This window comes from Oryzias latipes, chromosome 6, assembly GCF_053564925.1.
Source record: "Oryzias latipes strain Hd-rR chromosome 6, Olatipes_Hd-rR_3.1".
In the NCBI taxonomy this organism is placed as follows: domain Eukaryota; kingdom Metazoa; phylum Chordata; class Actinopteri; order Beloniformes; family Adrianichthyidae; genus Oryzias; species Oryzias latipes.
Genome location: NC_136242.1, coordinates 25,012,175 through 25,039,545, shown reverse-complemented (window position 1 = coordinate 25,039,545; position 27,371 = coordinate 25,012,175). Strand labels below are relative to the sequence as shown.

General features: G+C 39.0%; 3 protein-coding genes across 5 annotated transcripts in view; 2 read left to right on the top strand and 1 right to left on the bottom strand.

Moving 5' to 3' along the window:
• Window positions 1-986: 986 nt before the first annotated feature.
• Window positions 987-8,215, top strand: LOC101156406 (pyrethroid hydrolase Ces2e). Its single transcript, XM_011476291.4, has 13 exons — window positions 987-1,182; window positions 3,085-3,277; window positions 3,351-3,492; window positions 3,603-3,736; window positions 3,822-3,975; window positions 4,057-4,161; window positions 4,247-4,345; window positions 4,448-4,591; window positions 4,678-4,755; window positions 4,828-4,975; window positions 5,044-5,193; window positions 7,556-7,628; window positions 7,703-8,215. Exons 1-13 carry the CDS (start codon window positions 1,110-1,112, stop codon window positions 7,887-7,889), a joined length of 1,680 nt encoding a protein of 559 aa, XP_011474593.1. The 5' UTR covers window positions 987-1,109; the 3' UTR covers window positions 7,890-8,215.
• Window positions 8,216-8,447: 232 nt separating this feature from the next.
• fbxo31 (F-box protein 31) lies at window positions 8,448-16,972 on the bottom strand. 2 transcript variants are annotated; one of them, XM_011476289.4, is made up of 10 exons: window positions 15,436-16,972; window positions 14,054-14,125; window positions 13,044-13,130; window positions 12,642-12,718; window positions 12,376-12,543; window positions 12,160-12,234; window positions 11,952-12,061; window positions 10,814-10,967; window positions 10,259-10,632; window positions 8,448-10,084 (listed from the first exon to the last, which is right to left on the bottom strand). In XM_011476289.4, exons 1-10 carry the CDS (start codon window positions 15,851-15,853, stop codon window positions 9,862-9,864), a joined length of 1,758 nt encoding a protein of 585 aa, XP_011474591.1. In that variant the 5' UTR covers window positions 15,854-16,972; the 3' UTR covers window positions 8,448-9,861. The 2 variants fall into 2 exon arrangements, with proteins under 2 accessions (XP_011474591.1, XP_004069767.1); XM_004069719.5 differs by lacking the exon at window positions 13,044-13,130.
• Window positions 16,973-18,691: 1,719 nt separating this feature from the next.
• The window catches only part of banp (BTG3 associated nuclear protein), a 32,966-nt gene continuing 24,286 nt past the window's right edge, over window positions 18,692-27,371 (top strand). Inside the window, exons 1-8 of one of the 2 annotated variants that reach the window (XM_011476288.3) lie at window positions 18,692-18,831; window positions 21,955-22,033; window positions 22,264-22,376; window positions 22,480-22,679; window positions 22,807-22,896; window positions 23,069-23,241; window positions 24,209-24,448; window positions 26,917-27,075. In XM_011476288.3, coding sequence (XP_011474590.1) covers window positions 21,961-22,033; window positions 22,264-22,376; window positions 22,480-22,679; window positions 22,807-22,896; window positions 23,069-23,241; window positions 24,209-24,448; window positions 26,917-27,075 — 1,048 coding nt within the window. In that variant the 5' untranslated portion in view covers window positions 18,692-18,831; window positions 21,955-21,960. Of the gene's footprint in view, window positions 18,832-21,300; window positions 21,418-21,954; window positions 22,034-22,263; window positions 22,377-22,479; window positions 22,680-22,806; window positions 22,897-23,068; window positions 23,242-24,208; window positions 24,449-26,916; window positions 27,076-27,371 lie in introns of those variants that run through there. The other variant, XM_078948893.1, reaches the window with a different exon arrangement.

Below are 27,371 nucleotides of genomic sequence, written 5' to 3'. Positions count from 1 at the left end.
ATTTAATACGATAAGGTGAATTCAAACATTTATCAGCCACCATACCATTATTATCATTTTACTTTTCTCTACTGCTCTCTACTGCTGTCCGACCTCATCTTAGAAACTTGGGTACCAGAATTATTTTCGAGTTTTCCATTGGAAATTTAATTACGACAAAAATGGGGTCGGTTATGTGCAAACTTTACCTCGAATCGATTAGTATGTTACGCAAATCGCGCAGCTGCACAGAAAGGCAGGATCATGTAAAAATGTGACCCCAACATCCTGCAAACTTACCTTGTAATTGATGTTTAAGTTCTTCATCTTTTTCCTTTTTTCTTTTTTCAGCGCCTGGTGGATAAAGTCTATTTGGCATGATGTTCTCTTGTAGTCGCTTTGATCAATGTCACAAAAGGCGCTCGTAAATGCACACTGTGCCAGGCTCAAATGCAATTATGTTGACAAATCGTTGCTAAGAGGGGCGTAATTATTTGGGTTACCTGATTGGTTCAGGTGTGTTGAAGGGGTGATCATTAAAGTGCAGGCAACATTCTTTTTCACAACATTTAAAGCGCACGTTGGTGAGAAAGTGCTAGTATGAAATGGGTTGCCAGGTTTGGGGTCTTTTTTTTCACCACTTCGGGGCCCTGGTGGTTCGAAATTCGCGGATAGGGAGGGCCGGCCATGACTCTATGCATGTCTGTACATTTTCAATTATTATAACCTTTTTAATTAGCTGTGCGTGTAGAAACACAACGGCGTGAATGCGCACACTGTCAGTCTGTGAAGTCCTTTATACTCCATCAGTAATTTAAGTCAGAACATTTCTTACATCCAGATGTGCATGTGAGCCTTTCCTCCTGCTTCTCTTTGTGTTTTTTTAACTTGCATAGTATTTTACGCAAACGAATGCTGCACGTATTCACAAGGGGGCTGCAACTCCACAGCCAATAGGAGAGGATAGACAAGAAAAAATGACCTCATATCCTGTAGATAAATAGTTATTGTAACGTTTTGTTTTGCATCATACAGACCTCTGTGAAGCTCTGTTGAAGGTGGAGCCATTTTTGTTGCACTTTGCTCTCCTTTCCAGCAGTCTCTCAACAGTTCTCTCTGAAGCAAAGACCATGGCGCTCCGTGCAGGACACATCGAACTCTTTCTGCTGCTTTCAGTCCTCAGTGTGGCTGCAGATCAACATGGTTTGTATCCATACATTCATTTATTCGTTCATTAGTACAGTATGGGCTCTGAACTTAGTCAATGGAAACTCCTTTCGTCTTCTTGTGTCTTGTTTTTGCTTTTGCTTTTCTAAATGTGTTACGTTCAAGTACAAACTGGACAAAGCAAAACTTTTCTAAAGCCTTGTCTGTGTCTGTGAAACAGAAATAGGTTACTTTGGTCTAGTTCAGGCCATTAACCCTGTTACTTTTTACCTAAATTGTAAGTAAGGCCATGGGTGACTGTTACCATTTTATGATTATATGACTACTGATTATTCTAAATTGAGACATTCATATCTCAGGGTGTAACGATTAATTTCAATGACGATTCGATCAATATTATGATTTGTGATTATCGATATGATTTATAGTCGATTTTGGTTCGTTTTGAAAGATCCAATGCACTAACCTAAAATGGATCCAGGACATCTTTACCCAAAACTTCAACCAGTGTCTCTAATCTGGGTTTTAAACTGGACAGTCATTTTAAACTGGATCAGCATATAAGCTCAGTGGTGAAGTCAAGCATTTTCATCTTCACCAACTTGCTAAGTTAAAACCTTTTTTAACCGCTGCACATTTTGAAACAGTAATCCACGCGTTCATCACGTCCCGGCTGGATTACTGTAATTCTCTGTATGTTGGACTCAGCCAGTCGTCTCTCTCAAGTCTCCAACGTGTTCAAAATGCAGCTGCCCGTCTTCTGGTTGGAGGTCATAAGAGAGATCACATTTCGCCAATTTTGGCATCGCTCCACTGGCTGCCTGTGCATTTTAGAGTTCACTTAAAGATTCTTTTACTTGTTTTTAAATCGTTACATGGTCTTGCCCCGCTGTACCTCTCTGAACTTCTCTTTCCTTACTCGCCAGCCCGGTGCCTCAGATCAGCTGATCAGCTACTTCTGGGGGTACCGAGGTCCAGACTGAAGCTCAGACGGGACAGAGCTTTTGCTGCTCCAAAGCTTAGGAACTTTCTGCCACTATCCATAAGAGAAGCTCCATCACTGCCCATTTTTTAAACCCGCCTGAAAACCTTTTTTTATGCTCTGGCTTTTAATACAACATGAGACTTCTGTTATTGCTGTGTTGCTGTACCGGTTTTATTATTTTATCTCTCTATATTTAATCTTGTGTTTTAACATGTTATAGTGTTTGTTTTCTTTATTTCCTGTGTTCAGTACTTTGTGTCGGCTGCTGTTGATTAAAAGTGCTATATGTATAAAGATGAGTTGAGAGTGTGACTCGGAGATAAATGCCTGGAACTGAACCGTGCAGGTCAAGTTTTCCAGATTCCTTGAAAGTTAATTTAGTGTAAATTAAATATGTAGAATTAATAGCAAATCCATTCACATTTTAGTTTCCTAAAGTTCACCCCACTGTTGTTTTTCCACATCAAAATGATACAAATGGAACATTATTAGAACATTCTACCACACTATATGGTCACGTCTTTGCAAAATTTGCAATTTGCAAAATTAGCATTGGACTGGAATGATTGGCTTTACCATTTTTTGCTGACATCCCATGTTGTCTGCTGAGATTGCACTCTACGTCATGGTAAAATAAACCTAGAGTGCCTCAATATCAATTTTAATCAGTTTATTTCTTTTTGAAATTATTTTTTTAATGGTCGATTCAATCATTATCTTGCCATAGACAGATATATATCGTAGACCCTCAATCGTTACACCCCTAACATATACAAATGTTCATTAGGAATTACTCCAGACATGTAATTTTAAAATAACTTTTTTTGATCTATTGTAAACCTTCATCCAAAAATCCTTTCATTATTACTTTTTCTTTTTGTGTCTTCCAATTAAAATCAGGCTCTTAGTAATAAATTGAGATACTTCTGATGTGTGTCTTGATATCCTGACAGCTCCTGAAGTCCACACAAAGCTTGGCAGTCTCAGAGGGAAGTATGTGAGCGTAAAGGGGAAGGAGTCCGGGGCCCATGCCTTCCTCGGTGTCCCGTTTGCCAAGCCCCCTGTTGGCCCCTCCCTAAGAATGGCCGCACCACAACCTGTAGAGGGATGGAACCGCATGAGAGATGCAACCAAGCAACCCTTCATGTAAATGGAAACTGATTCTCTGAAGAAAAATCTAAAGATTAAAGTCACAGCTAACAGATATTCTGGTTTGCAGGTGCATTCAAAGCAAAGATATTGTCATGGACCTCCTGAAGAAACTTGGTGACCTGATGGTAGAAATCCCCGATATTTCAGAAGACTGTCTGTACCTCAACATTTATGCTCCTGCAAACCAAGCTCAAAATGCCAAGCTCCCAGTAAGCAGCCTCCGCTCGGTGTTCAAATATTGACATGCAGCTTTTAAAAAGATCAAGAACGGGTTTGAGGTGACTTCAACGTCTGTACATTTTTAAAAAACATTTTCCAGGTCATGGTGTGGATCCACGGTGGAGGCTTCAGTTTGGGTTCTGCTTCAATGTATGATGGTTCTGCCTTGGCTGTCTATCAGGATGTGATTGTGGTTCTGATCCAGTACCGACTAGGTGTTTTGGGGTTTCTAAGGTAGAAATGCTTACACTGTATATGCTTTAGCCCAGTTCCTTATTAGCCTGTTTTAGAAATAATTCTGACTTCTCCTTTTGTGCAGCACTGGAGATGAGCATTTGCCTGGGAACTTTGGTCTGCTGGATCAGATTGAGGCTCTGAGGTGGGTCAAGGAGCACATCAGCAGTTTTGGAGGAGACCCAAACTCAGTCACTGTTTTTGGGGAGTCAGCTGGTGGAGTGAGTGTATCTCTTCTGGTAAGTGGGGACACTTCATTATTTTTTGTGGTTGTTGCAGAAATGTCTTCTTACCTCAAAACCTTTTTCTTTTATCCACAGCTTGTCTCTCCATTGGCTAAAGGTCTGATTCATCGAGGGATTGCTCAGAGTGGAACTGCTGCAATGGACATGGTTGTGGTTGATCAACCTTTACCAGCTATGCAGGTTTGCTTTCTTTTATTTTTCTGAGTATTTTAAAAAGTACATTTGTTCCAGTTTTAAAATACTTGCACTAAAAATTTGTCTTCAGATGGTAGCAAATGCATCAGGCTGCAGCCTTGAAAGTACAAAGATGATCGCTGATTGCATGAAACGGGTGGACCTTGATACTCTGATTTCATTAACAAGCGTGAGTTTCTCTGAAAAATGTTGACCTATTATTAGTCTTCATTTTAATTTATTTTACCAGTGTTTGTAATTTAATGCAATGAAATCTCTTTTTTTCTTCAAGAATCTAAACTTAAGACTTTCCGTCAATGTTGACGGACACTTCCTTAGGAAAACTGTGCAAGAGCTGTACCAGAAACGTGAAGTCCTCAATGTGCCGTTCATGACCGGTATAAACAATCATGAAGCAGGGTGGATGCTTTCTAGTGTGAGTGCTCAAGGGTTTTTCCCCATTTTGTAAATGATTGATTTTTAAATGTAATTAGAACTTGCAGTTTTTTCATTTTTACTTAGTTCTTTGCTCCTCAAAATTGGACAGAAGGCATGGACAGAGAGCAGATCGTGAACATCGTATCGATGTTCTACTCTGACGTAAGGCTCTTGCTGCTTGATACTTCATTAGTGCTTTAAGACTTCTAAACAGACATGTATTTTTCTCTAAAGCCTAAAGATGCCTACATCAGAGATTTGATAGTGAATGAGTATACTGGAAGTGGAGGAGATCGAGTCAAAAACCGAGATGGATTCACAGAAATGCTTGGAGATTTGTTTTTCACCATTCCTGCCATTAAATCTGCAAAAGCACACAGAGGTATGTTTCTACTTATAATATAATGATCTAACATGTACAGAAAACTGAATCTTTTTCACTGTTGACAGATTCAGGCGTGCCTGTGTATCTGTACGAGTACCAGTACCCTCCCTCCTTCCTGCAGAAGACCAGGCCTAGCTTTGTCAAGTGTGACCATGGAGACGAGCTCTTCACAGTCCTGGGATTTTGCTTCACAACCACTGATGTCAAGATAAATGGTTGGTGTGATGTACATGCAGAATATTTACCAATGTTGTAACTCCCTAAAAAAAAGAATAACAATTCTCAATAAAAATGAAGATTTAACTAGACATATACCAACATGAATAAAAGAGGCAACTGTTGGCAGAATTGATCTAAAATCTTGTAAAAGGCCTTCCGAAAAGATCTAAAGCTTCATAGGAGAGAAACTGTCAGGTAGTGAGGGCTGGTGAGCATGAAAGACTGTGGGCATAGCATGTATACAAAGCAGAAGAGAGTCGGGGAAGAGATGTTAATGGACCTGGGGCCTGTTTCAGAAAGGAGGTTAAGTGTAAACTCTGAGTGCGTTAACCCTGAAATCAGGGAAACCCTGGGTTTTCTGTTTCAGAATGGGAGGTTTGTTAAACCAGAGAAAACAGAGTAAGTCAAACCCGTTTCTGAAAGAGAGGTAACTTATACTCGGAGTCAGTGTCCATGGTTACTTATGCTGTGAACCTAACCTGGTCGGGAGCAGGTTTTATTCTCCAAACTCAAAGTTTCTGCCGGTCCCCTCCCCTTTTTAAAGACGAAGCGGTATTTTTCGCTTTAACCTTCATTGTCCAAATTTCCGTCACACAGAGACAAGTGACAAGAATAGCTTGTCCTTTTTTGGAGGACCCAATAGACCAGTGTTTTTCAACCTTTTCTGAGCCACGGCACACTTTAACCCTGACAAAAATCCCGCGGCACACGCATCCAAAAAAAAAAAACAGAAATTCATGGTCGGTATTGATCGACAGCCCCCCCCCCCCCCCCCGCAATCTCACGTGGATTTGTATGATAATTGTGGCAGAAAAAGCAGGAAGTTGCGGCTGTTTTTTTCTAAGAGATGAACCAGTAAACTGTGAACAGTAAACTTAAAGCTTTGAGACTGAAGATATGCTTTCTCTCAATGAATTTTTTTTTACATTTGTTTTTACTGGAGTTTTTTTTATTTAAACAAAATAATATGCCGAAAGACGAGCTTTAGCTGGTATTTTTGTTAGAACTGAGCAACAAGGAAGTGAAGACTTTAACCACTTCTGATTGGTCAGACTGATGACATGTGATTAAGCCTTCAAGAATGATTGGCGGAGACAGTTAAAGGGGCGGGACTTTTCTTTACACACTTATAGCTGCAGCTAAATCGCGGTACCGTGATTCTTATCAAAATGTCTTTAATAGAATCAAATAAACACAAAGAAAAAGTAATTTTAAGATATTTTATATTCTTAACTACTCAGTGTTTTATCAGGGCCTGTTTGGATGAACACAGAGCTGATATCCTGGAGATGGAAAATGTTTTTAGATCAGTGAATGAGGGCAATTTCCCACGGCGCACTTGACCATCTCCCACGGCACACTAGTGTGCCGTGGCACACTGGTTGAAAAACACTGCACTAGCGGCACACTGGTTGAAAAACACTGCTCTAAACATTACCGACGTTAAATGCATTTTTCCCCCAGATTGGTTCTGTACACTATGCAGCATTTCATGCATTTACACCAGGAATAACACTTCAAAAGTACACCTAAATATCGCCATTTTTTATTTCACTCCTTACGCTATTTAGAAAGTTATTACAGTCAATATTTTATAACAATGATTTAAATGCAAACTTGCGCATTAACTTGAGCAGCTATGTTTTCCCACGCTAACTGTCTCTGTTTTGCAGATGCAGCGGTGTTGCTTTTCTTCCGGAATATGTGCTCATATTCACTGTAACTCTGCAGCAGCACGTCAACTTCAGCTGGCGAAAAATATGCAGACCTCTTTTTTTCACGGTTGCCATGGTGACTCGTGATATCTGCGCTCCATTGATAATGGCTTCTTATAGTCGCGGTGCGCACGCTTAACTCCGAATCAGTCCACTCAGAGTTGATTGACCTAACTCCGATCAGCTTCTCTGAAACAGAAAACTCAGAGTGGTTAATCTCCCGATTGACCAACTCAGAGTTCAAGTTCAACCTCAGAGTTGGTTGAACCTCCTTTCTGAAACAGGCCCCAGCACAAGAGGAAAGCAGAGACAAGACTTAAATACAAACAGGAATGACAAGACACAGGTGAACATGATCAGAAGAGATTGGGAAGGAAGTAAAAACTCAAAAGCATGACAATACAGGAAACCTTTCAAAATAAAACAGGAAACAGAACTCAAACATGACAGAACAAGATAGAAAGCAAAAACCAATACAAAGGAACCCAAAACATGAAAGAAACTTCACTTTAAGACCTTGGTTTTTATCATCATCTTAAAATAAACTGTACTTTAAAATCTTTGTTATTCTAACAATTCATTTGATTATTTTTTTCTTTCTTAAGTACAGTACCTGAGTATTTTTTTTTTTTTGTCATTTCAGCAAAATGCACCTCAGAGGAAGAAGAGCTGAGCAAACTCATGATGAACTACTGGGGCAACTTTGCACGTACAGGGTAAGAATTGGTGTTTATTAAAGAAATAAAAGTTATATTGTGCACAAATGACCTCATTTATTTTATATATTTAGGTCTCCTAATGCCAAAAATCTTGCCCACTGGCCGAAGTATGGAGCAGATGAGGAGTACCTGATCATTGCTTTGAATAAGCAGACGGTTGATCAGTCTCTGAAGAAAGAGCGCTTTCTTTTTGCCACAGAGGTCCTACCAGAGAAGATTCGCCAGCATAAAGGGAACGAAGAGCGCAGCGAGCTTTAACTGTGCTTATACACCGAGCCAACAAAGGGAATTGGGACTATAATTACAAGGGCCATGAAAAAAATCGTGAGATTCTGTAGCAAAAGCTGATTCCAAAAGAACCATAAGGGCCACACAGTTCCCATTTATGCCATATTTATAATGGAACACTCACGCTAAACTTGGAGCATAAATGCATGCACTTACAAGAGCCTTGAAATGGGAATACTCCTTGGCTGCCTATAGCTCCACCCCTCATTAAATTGTACAAAACTGGTGAAAATTCTAAACTGGTGTCTGAATATGAAGCACAGTGAAGCTCCTTATAATAAAGTGATGTGACAAAAGGCTTTGCTCATTTTTTTTTTATTATTACTGAGAACAGTACTTAAGCGGAAAGTTCCCTGAAGATCGATGTGAGCAGTGCAACTGGATTAACATACATACTCCATGAAATCAGGCATATGGCATTTATAATAGCATAAAGCAAAACTTTTAACAGCCAAATGATTAAAATAAATGGTTTCACAGAATGTCACAGCTAGAATGGTATAAATAAAATGTCTGATAAATCAAAGATGCCTATTTTCTTTTCTTTTTTCATTTATTTTGCAGATGTCAGTAAAGCTGCAGTCTGATATAAAAGTGCTGGCCGTTGGTTTCTGAATAATTCCCTAAACTGCCCAGGAAAGTGCACTTGGAGTAGGAAAACTACTGGGCATCACTTTTAGGCCATGATGAGACAACAGATGCTAACTTTGTACCTTTGAGATGGTAAAAGAGGTTATGTTTGACAGATGATCAGGAGAACTGGATTAAGTGGCTTTTGCAAATAAAATAGCCTGGAAAAGACTAAGCCAGCCAAAAAGTATGGAAAAAAATGTGTCAGGTGAGACAGAAAAATAGCATAGGAACATCAAAACAATTCAGAAACCTAAAAAAATTCCAGCCGGCGCTTGTATAGGTAAGCTTGTCTTCTATTGCAAATATCTCTCCAGCTCATATCATAGCCTAAAATGCTAGGTGTGGTAACAGTAAGTTTGCCAGATAAAGAACCATAAACCCAAGCATATCACTGGAAAAAGCTGACCCTTATGTTCAAAGGGCAACTGCCTGGTGTAACTGCAGAATAATGAGTTTGCAATCATGTTAACAAATTGCCAAACTGTAAAAATTAATTGTATTTCTGCGGGGCTAATGACAACTTTATTAATATGTATATATATATATATATTAAGATATATTTTTAAATATATATAAATATCATATATATCTCGATATATATATATATCGAGATATATATACATAATGTGTTCGCTCCCGTTTTAACTCACTTTTGGCCAAGAGAAACACCTGAGATGCCCTTAAATACACATCTTATGCCTCAACAATACACACACAAAAAAACGTACAAAGCAAAACATGCTGCTCAAAGAACAAATGTGTAAATAGTGGTTGTGAGTGAAATGTGCGAAGATTTAAATAACTGCAGCATGCACTTAAATAAGTTGGGCACTGAATTTGTATGATACTATTATATAGTAAAATACATTGGACACTTATTTGCTTCAAGCATGATCCAGTACAGACATGGTTTAGGAATCACAGGCACATACAGCTTGATCCTTAATAAGTAGTATGAGCGGCATCATTCTTTTTTTTCTTTTTGTTCCTTTTTTAGCCAGCAGGGATTACATAACTTGTGATGTGACCCCTTATCATGTTGCACTGGTGGATTAGGGTCATATTGAGGCGAGGGGATCAACGGTGGAGGGCCTTCTGAGCGCATGTGTGGTAACAGATACAGGAATTTATCGAGGCAGGGCGTGACATGAAGAGCTAAAGTTAAATGGTTTAACCCCGTATAGGACAGTCATAGACACAATCTGGAGGTTTGAGGTCAACACCTATCAGGATGTCCACTGCAGAACGGATTCATATTTAAACACTCTTTTTCCTTTATTGTGTGAGGGGGGACTTAAAGCTTGGAGAATCAGGATGTCCAGGACTGCATGTTACGTAGCATGGCCTCAAATCGCTCCATGTTTGGGGCGTGAGCGTGGGGTAGATGGTCCGTCAGGCGACTGTACAGACTGAAAGACTTTAACTCCAGCCAGATGAAACCGAAACGGTCCTCGTCGAAAAGCACGAAAAGTCCAGGGGTGCGCTCTGGACTTGTAAAGCCATGCCCTGCAATCAGGCCCGTCCCATAGAAGCTGCAACACATTACATCAGGAATTAATCAATAGGTAAAATTACTTTTTAGTTTTTAATCTTGTTTATGAGAAAGGGTTATTTTTATCGCCGTCTAAAAGTTCATGTACCATTTAATTGTTTTGCATTCTGCTGCACATTGAACCTTGTTCCATACTGAGTGATGAAAGCCTTACCACTTCCTGCAAGTGCGAGGATACACCTCATTGCGAGCCATGACACCCAAAGGCAACACAAATGGCTGAGCTTCTGGAGGACTACTGCTCCTGCTGGGGCCGGGCTGGCAGCTGTCTGAACAGGCACCGTGGTCACCCTCTTCTGGTTCTGGCCCGCTGGTACCACCACAAGCCCCCTCCTCCTCTGCAGATTTAACTGTGGGAGGAGCTACACTGTCGTGCTGTCCCGCATCACCCTGCACCTCCTCGTGTATCCTGAGTACAAGCCGAGACAGCTCCTCAATGTTACGCTGCTGCTCCAAGTCTGGCAGGACCACCGGCCTTCTCAGGTCGATGTCCAGTGTGAGCTGCCCGGCAGGAACATTAGGATCTCCCTGCAGGAATGAGCATAGACACAGTCAGGGGGCAATGCTCCTACCTTTGTAGTGGAAGTATAAAAATGGATCTCCTTCGCCTTTTATAACCTCTAATCAAGGAATTGATGCAAAAAAAATCCTTTACATTAATCGTTTAAAAAAAATCTCACAGTCTGATGATAATAATTTATAAACTTACTGTAAGTTTGGTGGCTCTTGCAGACGAACCATGAAAACTGAGCATGACAATCTCCAGGCCATGACTGCCATAGGTGCCTTTGAAAAGGCCTGGCTGCAGCAGGTCTGACGGCCTCGCAGGAGGCAGGTAGATCCGTCGGTACGTTAAACAGTTACTGGGATAAAAAACAAAACAAAGTTTTGAGAGAGTACTCATCGAGCCTTGACAGAGTTATGACTACGTAGCAATCTCTGTGGCATCAAAATTCCCAATCAGGTTTTTTTTTTGGATATGATCCAATTCTGAGTCATTTGATTTTCTGCCAAAAAATCAAGTCCTGATCTGATACTTATGTAAAACATAAAAAATGAATAACAAATGCCAGATAAACAGATCAATGCCGGCCCTTATTTTTATTTTATTAACCTTATTTTATAGTTTAACAGTTACACAGAGCACGTCTTAAACAATCAAGCAAAAACAGTGCAACCGTCAACTAGGAAAAATACTAAACTATTAACTAGAGCAAATAGGTAAAAACTACGGTAATCCAAATTTGGTGACTGTAGTTTTAGCATCTTCAGAGCTATTGAATGTTTTTTTAATATGTGATTCATATTGCCGTTGAAAAATTAAATAAATAAAAACAATGACTTTCTTTCAAAATCTTTTTTTTTTAAATCACTTTTTCCCGCTTCGTTGTAAACATTCCCTTGGCAGCCGTCTCACTGCGTCACTCCGTTTAACTTTCATTAAAAAAAATATAAATAAACTTTTGACTTTTTTATAGGCCTTAATAGGTATTTGTTATGACAAACTGAAACGAACTTTACTGAACTGTCTTTGTGCGCCTGCAGCTCAAAATAGGCCAGTTTTCTGTTGCACTTTATGGCAATAAAAATGTTCATGATATGCCCCCTTCTTATAGATTATTTATCTGTAATAGGATTGAAATATATAGCGCTGATCATAACGACGAGAATAAATCATCTATCCGATCCCCAATCAGGATGCAACATCCAATTGCGATCGAGTCTGGAACTACGTGAGCGAGCCCAATTTCCGATCCTGTGAACGGATCGAGACGTCTCTTACCAAAACTCTGTGCATTTTTCTTGTTTTATAAGCATAAAGATGCTGTACTGAAAGGGAGTCATACTCGTATTGACTGGTGTAAATAAACTTCATCAGGATCAGCTCCTGCATGTGCTCATGGAAAATTTCTTCCAGTGTTCGACCCCATTCTTCCTCCAGCCAAGTCCTGAATTCCTAGGTAACAGCAAAACCAATCACAGCAATTATTATTGAGCATTCCGATTTCTAACAAGCTAGATTAAAAATGTGAGAATTGTCGCCCTTTGGTTCACCTCTTGTCTGCCTCCAGGCATCCGGTGATGATCAGTCTGGTTACATTTTGTGGAAAATTCATCCTTTTTTACAGTCTGAAAAAAGAAAACACCTCCATTTGAGTTTAATTATGGTTATCACGATCTATTTTTTAGTATTCCAAAACTCTGGGGTTTTTAAAAAACCTACCGGTATATAATAATTACATGTGCATAAGTCTTTTCTGCTGCCCTCACCTGTATGTCTCCTTTGTGGGGGCCTTTGTGTCCATACATACACTCTACTGTGGCCTTTTTGCTCTCCAATAAGTGGATGCGAAAGAGTGGCCGTCTCCTCATGGGATCTTCCACCCGGGGGTCGTGAGGTGGCAAATACATCCAGCCAATGATGAATAACCCGTCCACCTAGGGAAAAGCAGAAGACGATGATCATAAAAGGACTCAGAACAGACCGCAGTCACTCTTCCGTCTTGCGCTACAGCAACAGTACAAGATGCACTTACCACAACATTGAGCAATCCCCCATAAGGCCCTATGTCAGGCTGCCACAGCCCCAAGATATGCCTGTATGGGTGAAGCACTGCAACACAAGAGCACAATAGAAAATAATAACTTTTTGCAAGCTGCACGTCTGCTTCAGCATGAATAACGACAACTCACTCACTTTTTTGCCTTAGATATAAACCCAAAAGGAATTAATCATTCACAGATTAAGAAAGGTTTCTAAATGACGAGCCACATAGCCCTCACCTTTCAGAGTTAGTTTACAAGCATCAACGGCGCCAATGCAAAACAAATGAACTGAAGAGAAGATGCATTCCACTGCAAAAGTGGACTCACAAATGAACTCTCCCACACAAAAACGGTCATGCGGAAGCTGTCTACTTTGTGTGTCGTTTACATACAGTGTGTGTACACGTCTCTATAGTCCATGTGCTCGTAGTCCGGGAGGAGCTTCATAAAGCGCCCTGACTTGACCCGTGGGTTGACACCTGCACAGGCACAACACAGGCGTGGGTGGAGCAGGCGGGCTCAGTCAAACCCAGCGCCATGATGAAGCCGACTCATTGGTGTTTTCAACACCTTCTTGTAGCATTTTCTTGATAATGGAGGATGTTTAGTAGAAAAATTTAGCTAAAAACTTTGTGAGTATTTCTTTATAGAAATATTTGTGAAAAAAATGCAGTTTGAAAAACAGCTTATTTGTGACTCAGTAAGTAGACTGGGCGGGCCAGAAGTTCCCTACTCTGCTCCATTCTGATGCATCCACTTGCAGACGACTAGATCCGTGTAAATATTTGATTTCCTCATACGAGCTGGTATCTGGCTCAAAACTGTACCGCTGGATAGCTTCAATATTGCTCGTCATTTTTGTTGCACCAATAATTTTAGGTTGGGGGTGTGAGGAGCTGTAATGGGGAGGGGACTTTGGTTGGGGTTACTCCATGCCAACAGTTCTGCTCACAATTTCTATTGAACTCCTGACAATCTGCTGAATCTGTCAAAAAAAGGTAGAGGTTTCTCCTGATTTTGGCTAAAAACGGCATAATCATAACTAAAAGTCCACTGGGAACACTTTTCAAATAGATCAAAAGAAGATCAGAATGGGTCTTTGAGGGGCAACAGTTGCTGCCCAGTGCTGCTCACTCCCTAATCTGTTCTGTGAGAGCCGACATTAAACATGAATGTTGTTGGTATATTTGCTTCCAAGCAATTAGGAAACAATGGGAGCAGTGTAATTATAATAATGAAAACCAGAGTGCTTTCCATTTCCTGTCAGCTATGGTGACTTTTTCTTCCTAGTGAGTGAACATAGCATATTTGTGCAGACAAACAGCCAAAAAGAGGAAGAACAAACTAAATCTCTGAAAGAAGTAAAAGGCATGAGAGCTAGAAAGAGAGCTAGAAAACTGACGCTTGACATAGAGGTCCTGGCTGCACACGCCTCCTGCTTCCATCTTCCTCAGATCCTCGTTCATGCCAAACTCTGCAGAGCAAAAACAGGAGATGGATCCGTTAGATTTTTAGTCACAACAAGAATGCATTCAAAAAGAAACCTTTTGGAAAGTTGACATAATCTTTGCTAAATCAGGTGGGAATTGGACATCATTGCTTTGAGGAGCTCTAACTAAAAATGTTGGCAGCCAGAGGCAGACAGTCCATTGAAAATCAAGTCAGATGACTCAGGAGTGATCTGATCACAGTTGATTCCATGTGTATAGTCTTAAGTGTCTTCGCATGGATCTGCGGCCAAAATTGGTGAAATAAATTGTCACAAAATATGGAATGCTAGTATACTAACTACTGGTGTTTAAAAAACCTTGTAATGCATACTCCGCTTTGTTTAGTACTAGACCTAATTAATATGCCAGAAAAATGGTAGTTACCGGTACACTCAGTGACTGCACCCAAACGCACCATCTAATGATGGTGCCATCAGATAGAAAGGAAAAACTGCAACAAAAGAACCCCATAAAAACAAGCAAACAAAAACCCACAAAACACAACCCAATAGATAAAATAAAACAGAAAAAAACAGGATTACCAAACGGACAGACAAACTAATAGACAGACATGAAAACAAAATTAAAAAAACGAGATAAGTGTAGCCTAAAAAGAGCACAAACTAATGTCCTGCCTGTGCCTGTCCCAAGTCTGGGAATGCAGAGGGCAGTGTCAGGAAGAGCATCCAACTTCTTATTATACATATCAAATAGATCAAAGGAGAAAATAGATATAAGGCTAGATGAACTGGTATGATGATAGATTGATTTTCTTGGCATTTTGAAGGGATAAGACACCCAGACTTGCCCCCCCCTGCACCCCATAGTGGCTACATCCCTGCCTTGCTACACTTAACTGGGTGCAGGTTTACTTACAATTTTTCCTTAATAAATTGGAAAAAGACCTTAAAACTACTTGCACATAAACAAAAATGTATATTACAATATTATGCATACTTGTACTTTTAAAGGCAGGAAAAAGGGCATTTCTCTTTTGCCTCACGTGTACCCTATTGTAATGTCTTTAGATTAAAAAAAATATGTTAGAAACGTTAAGCTCCTAAAATAAATATATCATGGTGCACTTTGCCTCAAATTTAAACAGCTCTACGGCAAATAAAAGAGGACAAACATCAGTGAAAGACCGATCTATTTTTATGCATCTGACGTAGTATTGGGTCCCTCCTGAAGGTAATCGAATTTATTTAGGTGTCTCCATGTAAAACCAAGCAGATGTTTAAGTTTTGGTGAAGCTTTGCTCGTAAATTAGAGGGTTTTTTGTGGCAAGTTTTACCTTCCATGCATCGCTTTCTCCAGATGGTTTCTGTGTTGAGGATTTGTCTGAATTTCTTACAGACTAGGGCCACATTTGGCAGAACAGTTCCGGGAAGCAGCGAGAAGATTTCCACTAAAAGCTCCGGCGGTAAATCCGCTAAAGACTGCGGAGGTCTCGGGTTGCCTCGAGAAGAAGCTGCTGTGTTGACATGACCGCTGCCGTCTTCGCCAGCGTCACTCGGCCCTGCGGAGGCGACGGCGCTGTCCGGGCCTCCGGAGCAGCCCGCCTCGGCTCTCCTCTGAGTCTGACCCACGATCCGCTCGCCTTCTTCCTCGTCCATGTCGGAATCGCTTCCCTGATCTTGCTGTTCGTTCCGCTGTCGCCTCCTGCACCTCCGAGACTGACCCACTCCGCACAGCCGGGCGCAAACAGCCATCCGTAGTCATCAAACTGGCAACATTACATCACTACAAACATGCATTAGCTGCAGTGTAGCTCATCCCCCTTTCGGTCCTCGCCAGCGCAACAGACGCTTCTTGTGACGTCACGCAAAGAGTGGTACCATTCTGGTTAATGTTGGTTTCGTCAAACAATCGCCTGAAACGTTGTCGTTATTGCACTGGTAGATAAACACATGAAAAGATTTAGTAGAAAACTATATTTGAAGTTCTTTGAATTTCATTTTGAAATTATCCCCAAAAAGCACATGCAAAATTCAGAACTACCAATGTTTCCCATGCTGTACCAGATGTTGGGAGTTTACATTGCAAAAATAGAAGTTGTTCCAATGCGTCAATATAAAAAAATAGCAATGGACAAATACATAAATACCTGGGTACTGAAAAGTGCAAGCGACGTTTTACAGATTCCTTTTATTTTTTGCACAATAATCAAATGTAAATTAAATATGTTTACAAACAAACAGGAATTGATAGGAAATCCATTCACATTTTAATTTCCTAAAGTTTTTCACATACAAATAACACAAACATAACATTATTAGACAGAGAAGTTTAAGGTGGAGATCACATCACGGCTCAGCACTCAGCCCCTTCATGTTTGCAATGGTGATGGACAGGCTGACAGATGATGTTAGACAGGAATCACCATGGACAGTGGTGTTTGCAGACGATATTGTGATTTTTAGCGAGAGCAGCAAAGAGGCGGAGGAGAAGCTAGATAGATGGAGGTTTGCCCTGGAAAGGAGAGGATGGAAGGTTAGCCACAGAAAGACGGAGTACCTGTGCATAAATGAGAGGGACCCAAGAGAAAGAGTGAGGTTATAGGAAGAAGAGATAAAGAAGGAGATGGAGCATTTTAAGCATCCAGAGTCAACAGTACAGAGTAATGGACAGTGTGGAAAAGAAGTGAAGAAGCGAGTGCAGCCAGGTTGGAATGGGTGGGAAAAAGTACCAGGTGTAATGTGTGATAGTATGAGGTTCAATTGGACCAAAGACATAGACAGTGGGCACAAAAACATGTTTTTGGCACAAATGGAACCTCATATTTTTCTGGCAACGTGCGTTTGCAGGAATATCAATAAAATGTATTTAAAGAAAACGTGTTTGTCATGGTTAACGCTAGCGCCGGCTTTAATAAACCTTTTTTTTGTTTCGTTCCGTGGTAGTACAGGAAACAATTAACCGACCGTACAAAGGACTTTTCTGACGACGAAAGACAAATGCAAAGTTTTAAACATAACGCATGAACCAAAGGTCAATGAACTCGTTCAGTAGACATAGACAAGGGACCAAAGACATAGACAGTGGACACAAAAACATATTTTTGGCACAAATGGAACCTCATATGATAGAAGAGTTTCAGCTCAAATCAAAGGAAAGTGGCACTGAGGAAAAGACAGGAAAAGGGCTGGAGGTTGCAGAAATGAAGATGCTGAGGTTTTTCTTGGGAGTGAACAGGATGGATTAGATAAGGAATGAGTACATCTGAGGGACAGCACATGTTAAAGGTTTTAGAGATCAAGTCGAGAGACCTAACTGAGATGGTTTGGACCATAGTGTCCAGAAGAGAGGCAGTGAGTAAGTATATTGATGGAAGGATGATGAGTCTAGAGCTGCCAGGCAAGAGGTGGATGCAGTGAACGAAAACGTGACAGTTTTTGGTGTTAGAGTAGAGGATGCAGAAGACAGGGTTAGAGGGAGGAAGGTGATTTGCTGTGGCGACCCCTGAAGGGAAAAGTCCAAAAGGAAAGAAAATGATTAGAACATTATGCCATATGATCACGTGTCTTTGCAAAATTCAAAGGGGGGTTTCAATACATTGAAGTGAAGAAGCAATAGCTTGATGTCTTGATCCTGTTTTGGTGCCTTCCCGTGTGTTGCCTGCTGTGATGGCATTTGGTCGTTTTTATGTTATAGTAAAATAAACCTTCTGTGCCTCAATCCAAATGGTATTTCCCAATATCAATATAATCAATTTATTTCATTTTGAAAAAAGTTTATGATGGTATATTGATTCAGTTACCAAATTGCCTCAGACAGATTGATCTGGTTGGATTGTAGAAAAATAAATGGATTCATCAATTCAACTATTTACAAATACGGCCTCCTTCACTTGATTACAATTTGGCTAATGCAGGACTGAAGGGCTTCATACAACACCTAAATAAATTAATAAATAAAATACATAAACAAAACATGGATAAAGAACAAACGTGTATTAACACACGTTGAATCACAAACATGGCAACAAGAGTGTCTCTCTAACAATTAAATTAAAAAAATGTTTTTAAATGACTGGTTTTGCAGATCTTTAATATATAAAGATCTGCATATATATATATATAATATTTGTATAATTTCTTTTTAAATAATTTGTGTGTTGTCTTAAATGTTGATGGTGTGTCATTTTCTCTATTTTCCCTCACTGTTCAAATCAGAACACAGAGTATCTGAAACTATCTCGAAATTGTTCAGCTGATAACAGTTTTATACTTTGTTCTTTAAATAGTTTCCCCCTGCAGTTGTTACACGAGATATTGCTGGTAGCGTTGATTTTTCTGCTCAAATCGTTGGCTTAAAAAATAACGAAAGACATCCATGTGCAGGATCCTTTGTTTATTTTTTAGTTTGTGAGGAAGTAATCCTAAAAACAAACTTAAATTTGATAGTTCAGTAAACATCCGCTCATATAAAGGAGCATTTCTTTAATCATAAGATTTTAAGGCGGTCGGTAGTTTTGAGCAAAGTGTCAAAGTGTTTTTCTAAAAGAAAACTTTACACCCTGACGCTGATCTCATATCTAATGAAGAGTCGGCACGTTCCCCCTACAGGCTGTCTCGGCGGTCGCAGCCAGTCGGCGGAGGAGCACAGGAAGGCACGAGCTCATCTCTCGCGAGGAACGACGCCGTTATCGGAATCTCTAGAAACAACACGAGAATTCGTCATTCACACGGTAATATAAGCCCACTCTTACACCGTGCAATTGACGTGTGTGAGCAATGGTCTACGAATCCAAGTCAAAATCATCTTTCATTTTATTTTAATTTTTTACGTTTTAGCAAATACTTCGTTGCGTTTCAGCGGCCTGTAGGCCTAACTAGCATGCTAACGACTAAGCTAGCTGAAATAGCGCTCTGTTTGCGTTGCTTAGCTCTCAAATCGGATTGTGCTAACTTTAGCCATTGCCAGTACATCACTGCTCTGTGCTAATCGAAACTTGTTATAATGCACAGCTGTGATCTCATGCAGTTGTAATAAACTGTACTTTTCCTGAAAAACAATAATCAACATCTATCAGGACCTATGTTCCTTCAATTGTTTAGTTCATTAATTTAAATCTCCTCCCATTTACTGATACTGATAGCATACAGTTAAATAACTGCATCGTTACTAGCAAGGCAAAGATGAAATATATTTAGTGGAATGAAAGGTAGAAGGCTTGAACAAAGTCTGGCTTTATCATTATTAAGATAAACCACCAGTTTACAAATAGTAAGGCATTTCTGGTCGTTTTTTTTAAACTATCACATCTTAATTGCTTTGAAACAAATTCATACATTGACATGTGTATGAATGTGAAAGTATTTCTCAAAGTGCATCAACTAATGTCATAAAATTGCCAGTCTGATCTACTTTTGCCCCAATCCATATACAAAAAAAGTACATTTGATTAAATTATACATCCAAATTAGTATTTGCTAAAAGTGACGTAAACAAATCTATTTGTATTTTGATTTAATTAAAAAATTAAATGGGGAGACTTGAGTTTAACTGTTATGCCATTTAGCCACAGCTTGTAAAGAAAAATACAGCAATGCCAAGCACACATGCTTTGTTTAGAAGGTGGTCATTAGCCTTAGTGATAATTGTTTTACATAAACATAAAATTGTGTTTTAATTAAATTTTTACTTTAAAATAACCATTTATTGGAAAAACAAACAATCTTCCAATACTGTCATTTACATTGGACTTTAATTCATATACACTGTTTTAAAATTAGTTGAATCAGGAAAATAAAATACTTTTAACTACTCTCGCCTTTGCAGGCTTTTAATTATGACACAGATTTATGGTATTGGGGAAACATTTTAGATATAAAGGACTTGGGAAAACAAAACAAAACAAGAATTATAAGTATTTTGACCATAAATAATGCGTAAATAGGTTAAAAGAAACGAGTACCACAATAAAAATGTTCCTAAACGTGAAAACACTTCAGCAAATATTAACTATTGTATTTATTTATGAAATTTGGGGAAGTTTAAATGTCCACTCATTTTTTGGACTTATCATTTAAAAACAGTAATTTTTATCAAGAACCGTTTCCAAAACTATGTTTCATGACTATATGACACATGAAAAGCAGATTTTGAATTTTAGCTGCAGTTTAGTCACATGAAGCAGAAAGTGTGCCATTCTATGTTTAACTTGCTAGTGATGAACATGTAATAAATCCTCAAACTTAAATGCTTTAAAAATGTCATAGAACTCATTATAATTGCATACTCAACACATGCATTGACTTCAAAGCATTTATGTACAACTGTTGTCAAACACAATTTCATAACTGGTATTAAGCTAATAGGATTTGCTTGAAAACCAGTTAAATTTGATTTGTTTCCTCAATTATGGAGTTTGCAATATGTGTGGAAAAAGGCCCAATATTAAATGCATTGGCAATAATCTCTGCAAGTATTTGATTTGGCCCAATAAGGTAATCAAGCTTTTTTCAGGCTGTGTAGTTATTAGTCAAAAGCGCTAAGGCTCAAAATCATACAATAAAGACCTTGTCCAGTTTGGTGTGGATGCACAAAGCCACTCTTGATGCTCTGGAATGTACAGGTTTCAATCGGTGATACTTTTTCTTAAAGTTCAGTCCTACAGGAAACAAAAACAGTGGCTTACAAGGGTCGCTTCCTGTTATCCTTTCCAACAAGCCTGTTTGAAATGGTATGGTTGCCAGGAGCACACATTCCCTCTATGAAAGGAATTTTTGCAAGTTACAATTGTGGAAAGCTCTGAAGATTTCTTTAACAAAAGACAAATAATGCCCCACTTTTTGAAAAATTAAACACAAGAATTTATCGTTGTGTAAATGAGACCAGAGTCCACTTCAATGAATGTAGTCTTAAAGTTCTGTTTATTTTTTAAAGTCAAATGCAAAGATCTGTTTGTTAACTGCATTTTGTTTTAAACAGCAAAAACGGAGTCTTAAGGAAGTGAAAAAGACCCTTCTTTCCTGAAAAATGTGTCTTATTTTCTGTCTTTCCATCCATTTTCTTAACCTACTCTATCTTTTTTGGGGTCTCGGGGCTCCCGGAGCCTAAACTGGGTCATTTTGGGCAAGGGTAGGGTACACCCTGCAGGGCCACACAATTACACACACACCGAGTCGCACCTTGGGATGTGACCGATGAAGCGCGTCTATGGATGAAGGTCGATTGCCTGGAGAAAATCCACACATGCACAGGGAAAACATGCAAACTCTTCACAGAAAGGACCCAGTTTGGATTTGAACCAGAGCCTTCTCATTGAGAGGTGAAGGCAGCAACCTATTCTTTCTTGTCTTGCAAGAAAAAGTTTTTCTAGTAGCAAATGAAACTTTGTTTAAGAAAGCATGCCCAAGTGACATCTAAAGAACATTTTTGAAATTTTAAGTAGTTTTGATGAACTTTATAGTGGACTGTGGTCTGAGGCACAGCAGCGCATTTAGAATAGATTAAAGAAAAAAAGAAGTTGTTCAAGTCAGTCAATGAACGGCAGTCAATGAACTGCAGTTAAATTGCCAAACCCCGCCCCCTAATAAAAAGCAAAACTAAAAAACAAGTGGAAGTTTCTCTAAAATGACAGGGGAGGTAATGTTCATGCACACAAGTCATAAAAACATTTTCTTCTGAATGTACATTTATAACTTCTTAATAATCATTTTGGTTTTTATAAAAAAATTACCATTTTCTTCTTCATGTGTTTCTTGGTTTTAACATATATAAACATCTTGAGGTAAAAGATGACTGTTATTTTATGTCGCGTAAAGGCGCGTGGCAGCTCATTTTTCCTCCCCATGTCTCTTTTCAGTTATGAATGATGTCTGAACAAGAGTTAGATGACATCGTGCAAATAACAGTGGAGGACTTTACACACCAAGACCGCACTGGTGAGTTTTGCCAAAGGAGTTTAAAAAAATTAACCATAAGAAACATATTTTTTCTCTATCTTTTATAGACCTTTTATTTGTTGGATATCCGCACTAATAATTAATGGACATTTTCATTTAAGACTTTAAGTCCAGCTATTTTAACTACTCTTTACCTAAGGCAAGAAAATATATTCTATGTTGAGTGTGTCTTTTTTTTTTAAGTATAATTTTATATTTCAATGTGTCAGAAATGCTTGACAATCATGAGGACGACGAAGAAAGGCCACAGAAGAAAAAGAGAAAATTGAGCCAGAGCCAGGACAACAACAACAACAACAATCAAGATTTATCTTTTATTAAGGTACCAGCTGTTCACAAAATGCTTTCCAAAATCTTCCACATCTCTTTCAAAGTTGGGTGCTATTTTTGAGTGAACTATTATGTCGTATTATTTTTGTTTCCAGAATCTTTTGGTTTCGTTTACTGGATCAATCAGCCAACGTCTGGATGGAATTGAATCAAAGCTACAGGCCTTGGATGCCACATGCAAAGCTCTTGGACGCAAACTTGACAGCATGTCTCCTTGTTCCAAGAGTCCAATCCAGGTTCCTATGGTTGCAGGATCACCACAGGGTGCTACTCAGACTTGGAACAAAGTGCGATGGTATGGCTCACATATTTTAACCATTTAGTCAACAGGATTAATTTTTGAATATCCTGTTTCAACCGTTTTAAACACTATTAAGGAAAAAATATATGCTTGTTTTTAAGATTTTTTTTTGTTCTTTCAGTGTTGTTCCACAAACAAATGTAATAGTCAACAGGGATCATCCAAAGACCCCAGGCCAAGAAGATTCTCCATTGGAAAACCTTCTCAGCAAGTGAGTTGCTTACCTTTAAAGTATACTCTAACACCATTAAAGCTATCGACCAATGCCAAAAAATCTTCACAGCTTCTTACTTGCTGAAGCTCTGATGATACTGTCACGTGTAGATCTGCTTTCATTGTCATATCTGCTAGAGTTTGCTCTAAACACAGCGCTTGTGTTTCAGCACAGTGACCAGGAAGCGCCAGAACACAATTGTGGTCAAAGTTCCGGCTGGGGAAGAAAGCCAGGAGGAGCAGGAAAGCGGCTCAGAGGCCAGTGACTCCATTTCTAATAGCGGTCACTCGAGTGGCGCCCAGAATGGACAAAACGTCACTCTCATCACACTTAACGCAGAAGGTACAACCAAGTTGCCGTTGATGCTAAAATTGAAAGGCATATAAGAGTGTTTATACTGTGTTTTTGTTTAAACAAGTTTATAAACTCTGTGGCTTTGTTGAAGATAAGAATATTAGGATTTTTTGTTCGTATGGGAGGAAGTTGTTGCATTTCTTACTTCTCTGAAACTTATATTTGTGATGTAGCTGCAGGCAGAGAGACAAAAGATAAAGAAAACACTTCTTACTTTACAATTTTTATATTACAGAAACCACAAGTATTTACTGGCAGGTTTTTCAAGAAAACTTGAGCAACATAGAAATGCACAGACTATGTTCTTCAGGCCCATTTGTGTTAGCTTTAAAATGCTTAAAGCAGTCGTAGTTAATTTAGAACTTTAAACAACTGTTTAAAGGCTACAGTTTTGTTAAGAGAACAAATATTTCATATAGATTAGATTATCTCTACTGATCAGCCCCAGATGGCAGGGCAGACTGTTTAGACTTGTTTTGAATAGGCTGTCTCTGGCTGGTTTTTAGAACAGAATAGCAGATTTTTATTTGCGCCAACCCAAATGAAATCCACATTGTTTGTTGTGTGTGATTTCATTGGTCGGGTAATTGTTAATGGAGGGGAAGTTGTTTTTCCCAAATGCAAAGTGTTATTGTGTTAGCATGGCAGAACTGTGGTCGTCAGCATAATGGTGTTCTTGTGCATCGTTTATGCGGTACATTTAACAGGTAACAAATGCTGCGGGCAGACAAGACCAAACGCTTTAGTCCTGAACCTTTTCACTACTCCTTCTTTGCCACATGAGGGCGCTATTGTGTCACAACCATTATCTCACAGTCTACTGTCTGTGTTGGTCACTAAGTGTATTAAATAAAGCTTTGGAATTTATGATTGGCTTTTCCTTTTGGAAACAGACTGTTAATGTTTTCAAACGGACTAAATATCAGACAAATGACTGTCTTTCTATTTCTTTCAGAGGATTATCCTGAGGGCTCCTGGTTGGGAGATGAGAATAACCCAGAGATGCGCGTTCGTTGTCCAGTGTCGTCGGCCGACATGCTTCACATCAGCACAAACTGTCGCACAGCAGAGAAGATGGCCCTGACCCTATTGGATTACCTCTTCCACCGCGAGGTTCAGGCCATGTCGAACCTTTCTGGTCAAGGAAAACATGGAAAAAAGCAGCTTGACCCACTCATGATCTACGGCATTCGCTGTGAGTTTGAAAAACTATGAACGTCTGTTTTGGTTCATTTTTGTCCCTTCCGATTGAGATAGATAAACTTAATGAAATTCATTACACTCTGAAAAGTACTTTTCATGCCCACATGCCATTAATGATAAAGTCATCAAGGTTTATTGACATGAAAACATGTCTGCTTGTAAGTTTTTTAGGAGCTGTCAAAGCTGCAAGTGGATCTCAGTGAGATAAAGTTGTCAGTTTTAGTGGCTGAACTGGCAAATTGACAGTGTTGTAAATGCTAAATCAGTGCCTGGCGACCATTAATGTTTACTGCACAATTTCTGCACTGCCAAAATATATGTATAAATGTTATTTAGTAACTGAACTTTCCAAGACCTTCATACTTTTCATCCTAATTCCATTACAAAGCAGCGTTCAATAAGACACAGAAATAGATTGCAGTCTGTATTCCCAAGGTGGCCTATAACAACATGCATTCATCATTGCTCTCACATTAATGTGTAACACATTTGACTACATTCCAGACTCTAAATGACATGCACATGTGCGGTAGAAATATCTTAATGGAGTCACTCGAAATTCAGTCAACTTTGATTTCTGATCAAAAAGTCTGGACTTGAATAGATTCATCGGTAAACAAATCCTTTGGCCATATAATGTACATTGATATGGTTTTTGTGGCAGTTTAAAAGTTCATGGTGTATCCCACTTGGGTTTGGTTTTAGTAAATCTTACCCGGTAACACATGTGGGATTAAAGTTCTTTCTGAAGTGCATGTCTAATGGTTGGGTAGCGATGCATATTTCTGGCTCTTTTACTCTTCAACACTGGGTAGCGGGAGGCTGTATGTTTTTGATTCAAAACTAAATCTGTCTTTCACACTAACTTCATAGCAGTGGATCAGCTGTGCTGAGGTTGAAAGAAGAGTTCAAGCATAGTATGTCCTTCCACCATTTGTTCACATTTAACTGGAGATGCTGTAACAGGATACAAACTCATAATTCTGAATGTCTTTTTCAAAGGACTTTTGTTAAAGTCCACCCACATATTAAAAAAAAAAAACACAGTGAGACATTTTAGAAATTAGCGAAAAAATCAAATGAATTGATATCTGAAAAACAAATAAGCCTTTTTTTCTTGGTAGTTTGTGTTTGTGGTTGCAGGCACGTGTAGAGACTGCAGTAGAAACAGGGTTACTTTTGTAGGATCTAATTGCCTCGCCCAAAAAAAAAAAAAGGAAAGAAAAAGGGATTGAAGGTGCACCTGCTTTGCTTGCCTCTGCAGGACCCATCATGTGCAAACAAATGCTGCTATATAATTTGATTCCAGAAGCTTCAGATCCCTCAGCTCTCCTTTTGTTTCAGTTTTCTAGCCTCAGGTTGGAAATGCTGTGCTTTGCCATAGCTTACATAGAAATGAGCTGTCAAGCAGTTCAGGTTAAAAGGGTGATGCAGGACAGTCAGGCCTGTGCTAACTTGCCGGCAGGTGTGAAAGGTGAAGATGATTCATTTTTACTGTTAGGTGAATTGTATTATTTTTGTTATTATTAAGAATAATTATTTTTTAACATTTGGGCAATTTGATTGTTTTCATACATAGCCTTTCCCAGAGTCTCCTTAGCAATAATATAACTAAACTGAATTACATTTATTTAATCAATTTATTTTCATAGCACAATGCTATTCTATTTATAAAATTCTCAGATGAGCTTAAAAAAAAGGTAATTTTATGAAAATGCAACAGAAAAATGCTGTTGCTGTAAATTTCTTTAAAGTCAACGTTAAGAATTGAAATGATTTTCGTAATGAATGCCATAACATTCCTTAGTTGAAACGACTAGATCTGTGAAAACTCTTTCAAAATCAAAATTCCAAATAAATCAGAGATTCAATGAATTAAATCAAATCAAATCAAATGATGACCCTTTAAACCTCTAATGAAAGTAGAAATCATTAGAGAAATGATAGAATAACAATAGTTTTCAAACATATCATCAGAAATGGAAAGGTTTTGATCGGGGGAGCAGGAACATGAATTCTTGCAATAAAATCCAGGCTTTGTCAAACTGCTGTCTGACTCCTTTTGTGTTTCCAAGCTGGAAACTGGAAAACATTCAGCACTAAGACCTACATGTGCAGCTATCGTTTCTGCAAAACTAAATCTCTGATGATGCCGAGAGGATTACTGCGGCTGCAGTTTCTGCTAGAAAGGGTCGCCAGCAGTGAAACAAATGCCGGTGCGCTCTCCAGACACAGCTTTAGCAATTAATCTTAAGCAGTCTTTCCTCCAACGTCCCATCCAGAACTTCCTCAAATCTCCACAGCCAGGTGTTTCCAGACAACAGAACAATCCACATAAGTCAAATCTTTATTTTTTCTTTGTTGCGCTTCCCTCATGTATTTATAGTTAATTTTATATTTTTTCTGCCTATTATATTTAAACTGTATCTGTAATTCTATCATGTCTCCATTTCTCTACAGGCCACTTATTCCATAAATTTGGCATCTCTGAATCGGACTGGTACCGGATCAAGCAGAGCATTGATTCAAAATGTCGCACTGCTTGGAGACGTAAGCAGCGTGGTCAGAGTTTGGCGGTCAAGAGCTTCTCCAAACGCACGCCTCGTAATTCGGCTGCAGGTAAAAGAGATTATTAGGAAACTTTAGCATGAATATCCTAGAAAACGGTCTTTGACAGTTTGTTAGACCAACTAAAGTGTGTAAAGGGGAATTTAATTTGACTTTTTTTTTAAATCTTAAGGTTTTACGTACAGCTAAATAACATCATTTTTAGTATGGATATTAAAAAAAAAAATACCACCCGACATGTTACTTGGTCTAAAATCATCTTACAAAAACATTATAAAATGTAGTTTTTTTTTGTCATCCAACGACACACCACTAGGTTCAGCATCACCGTAGATCCTGTCGAAACC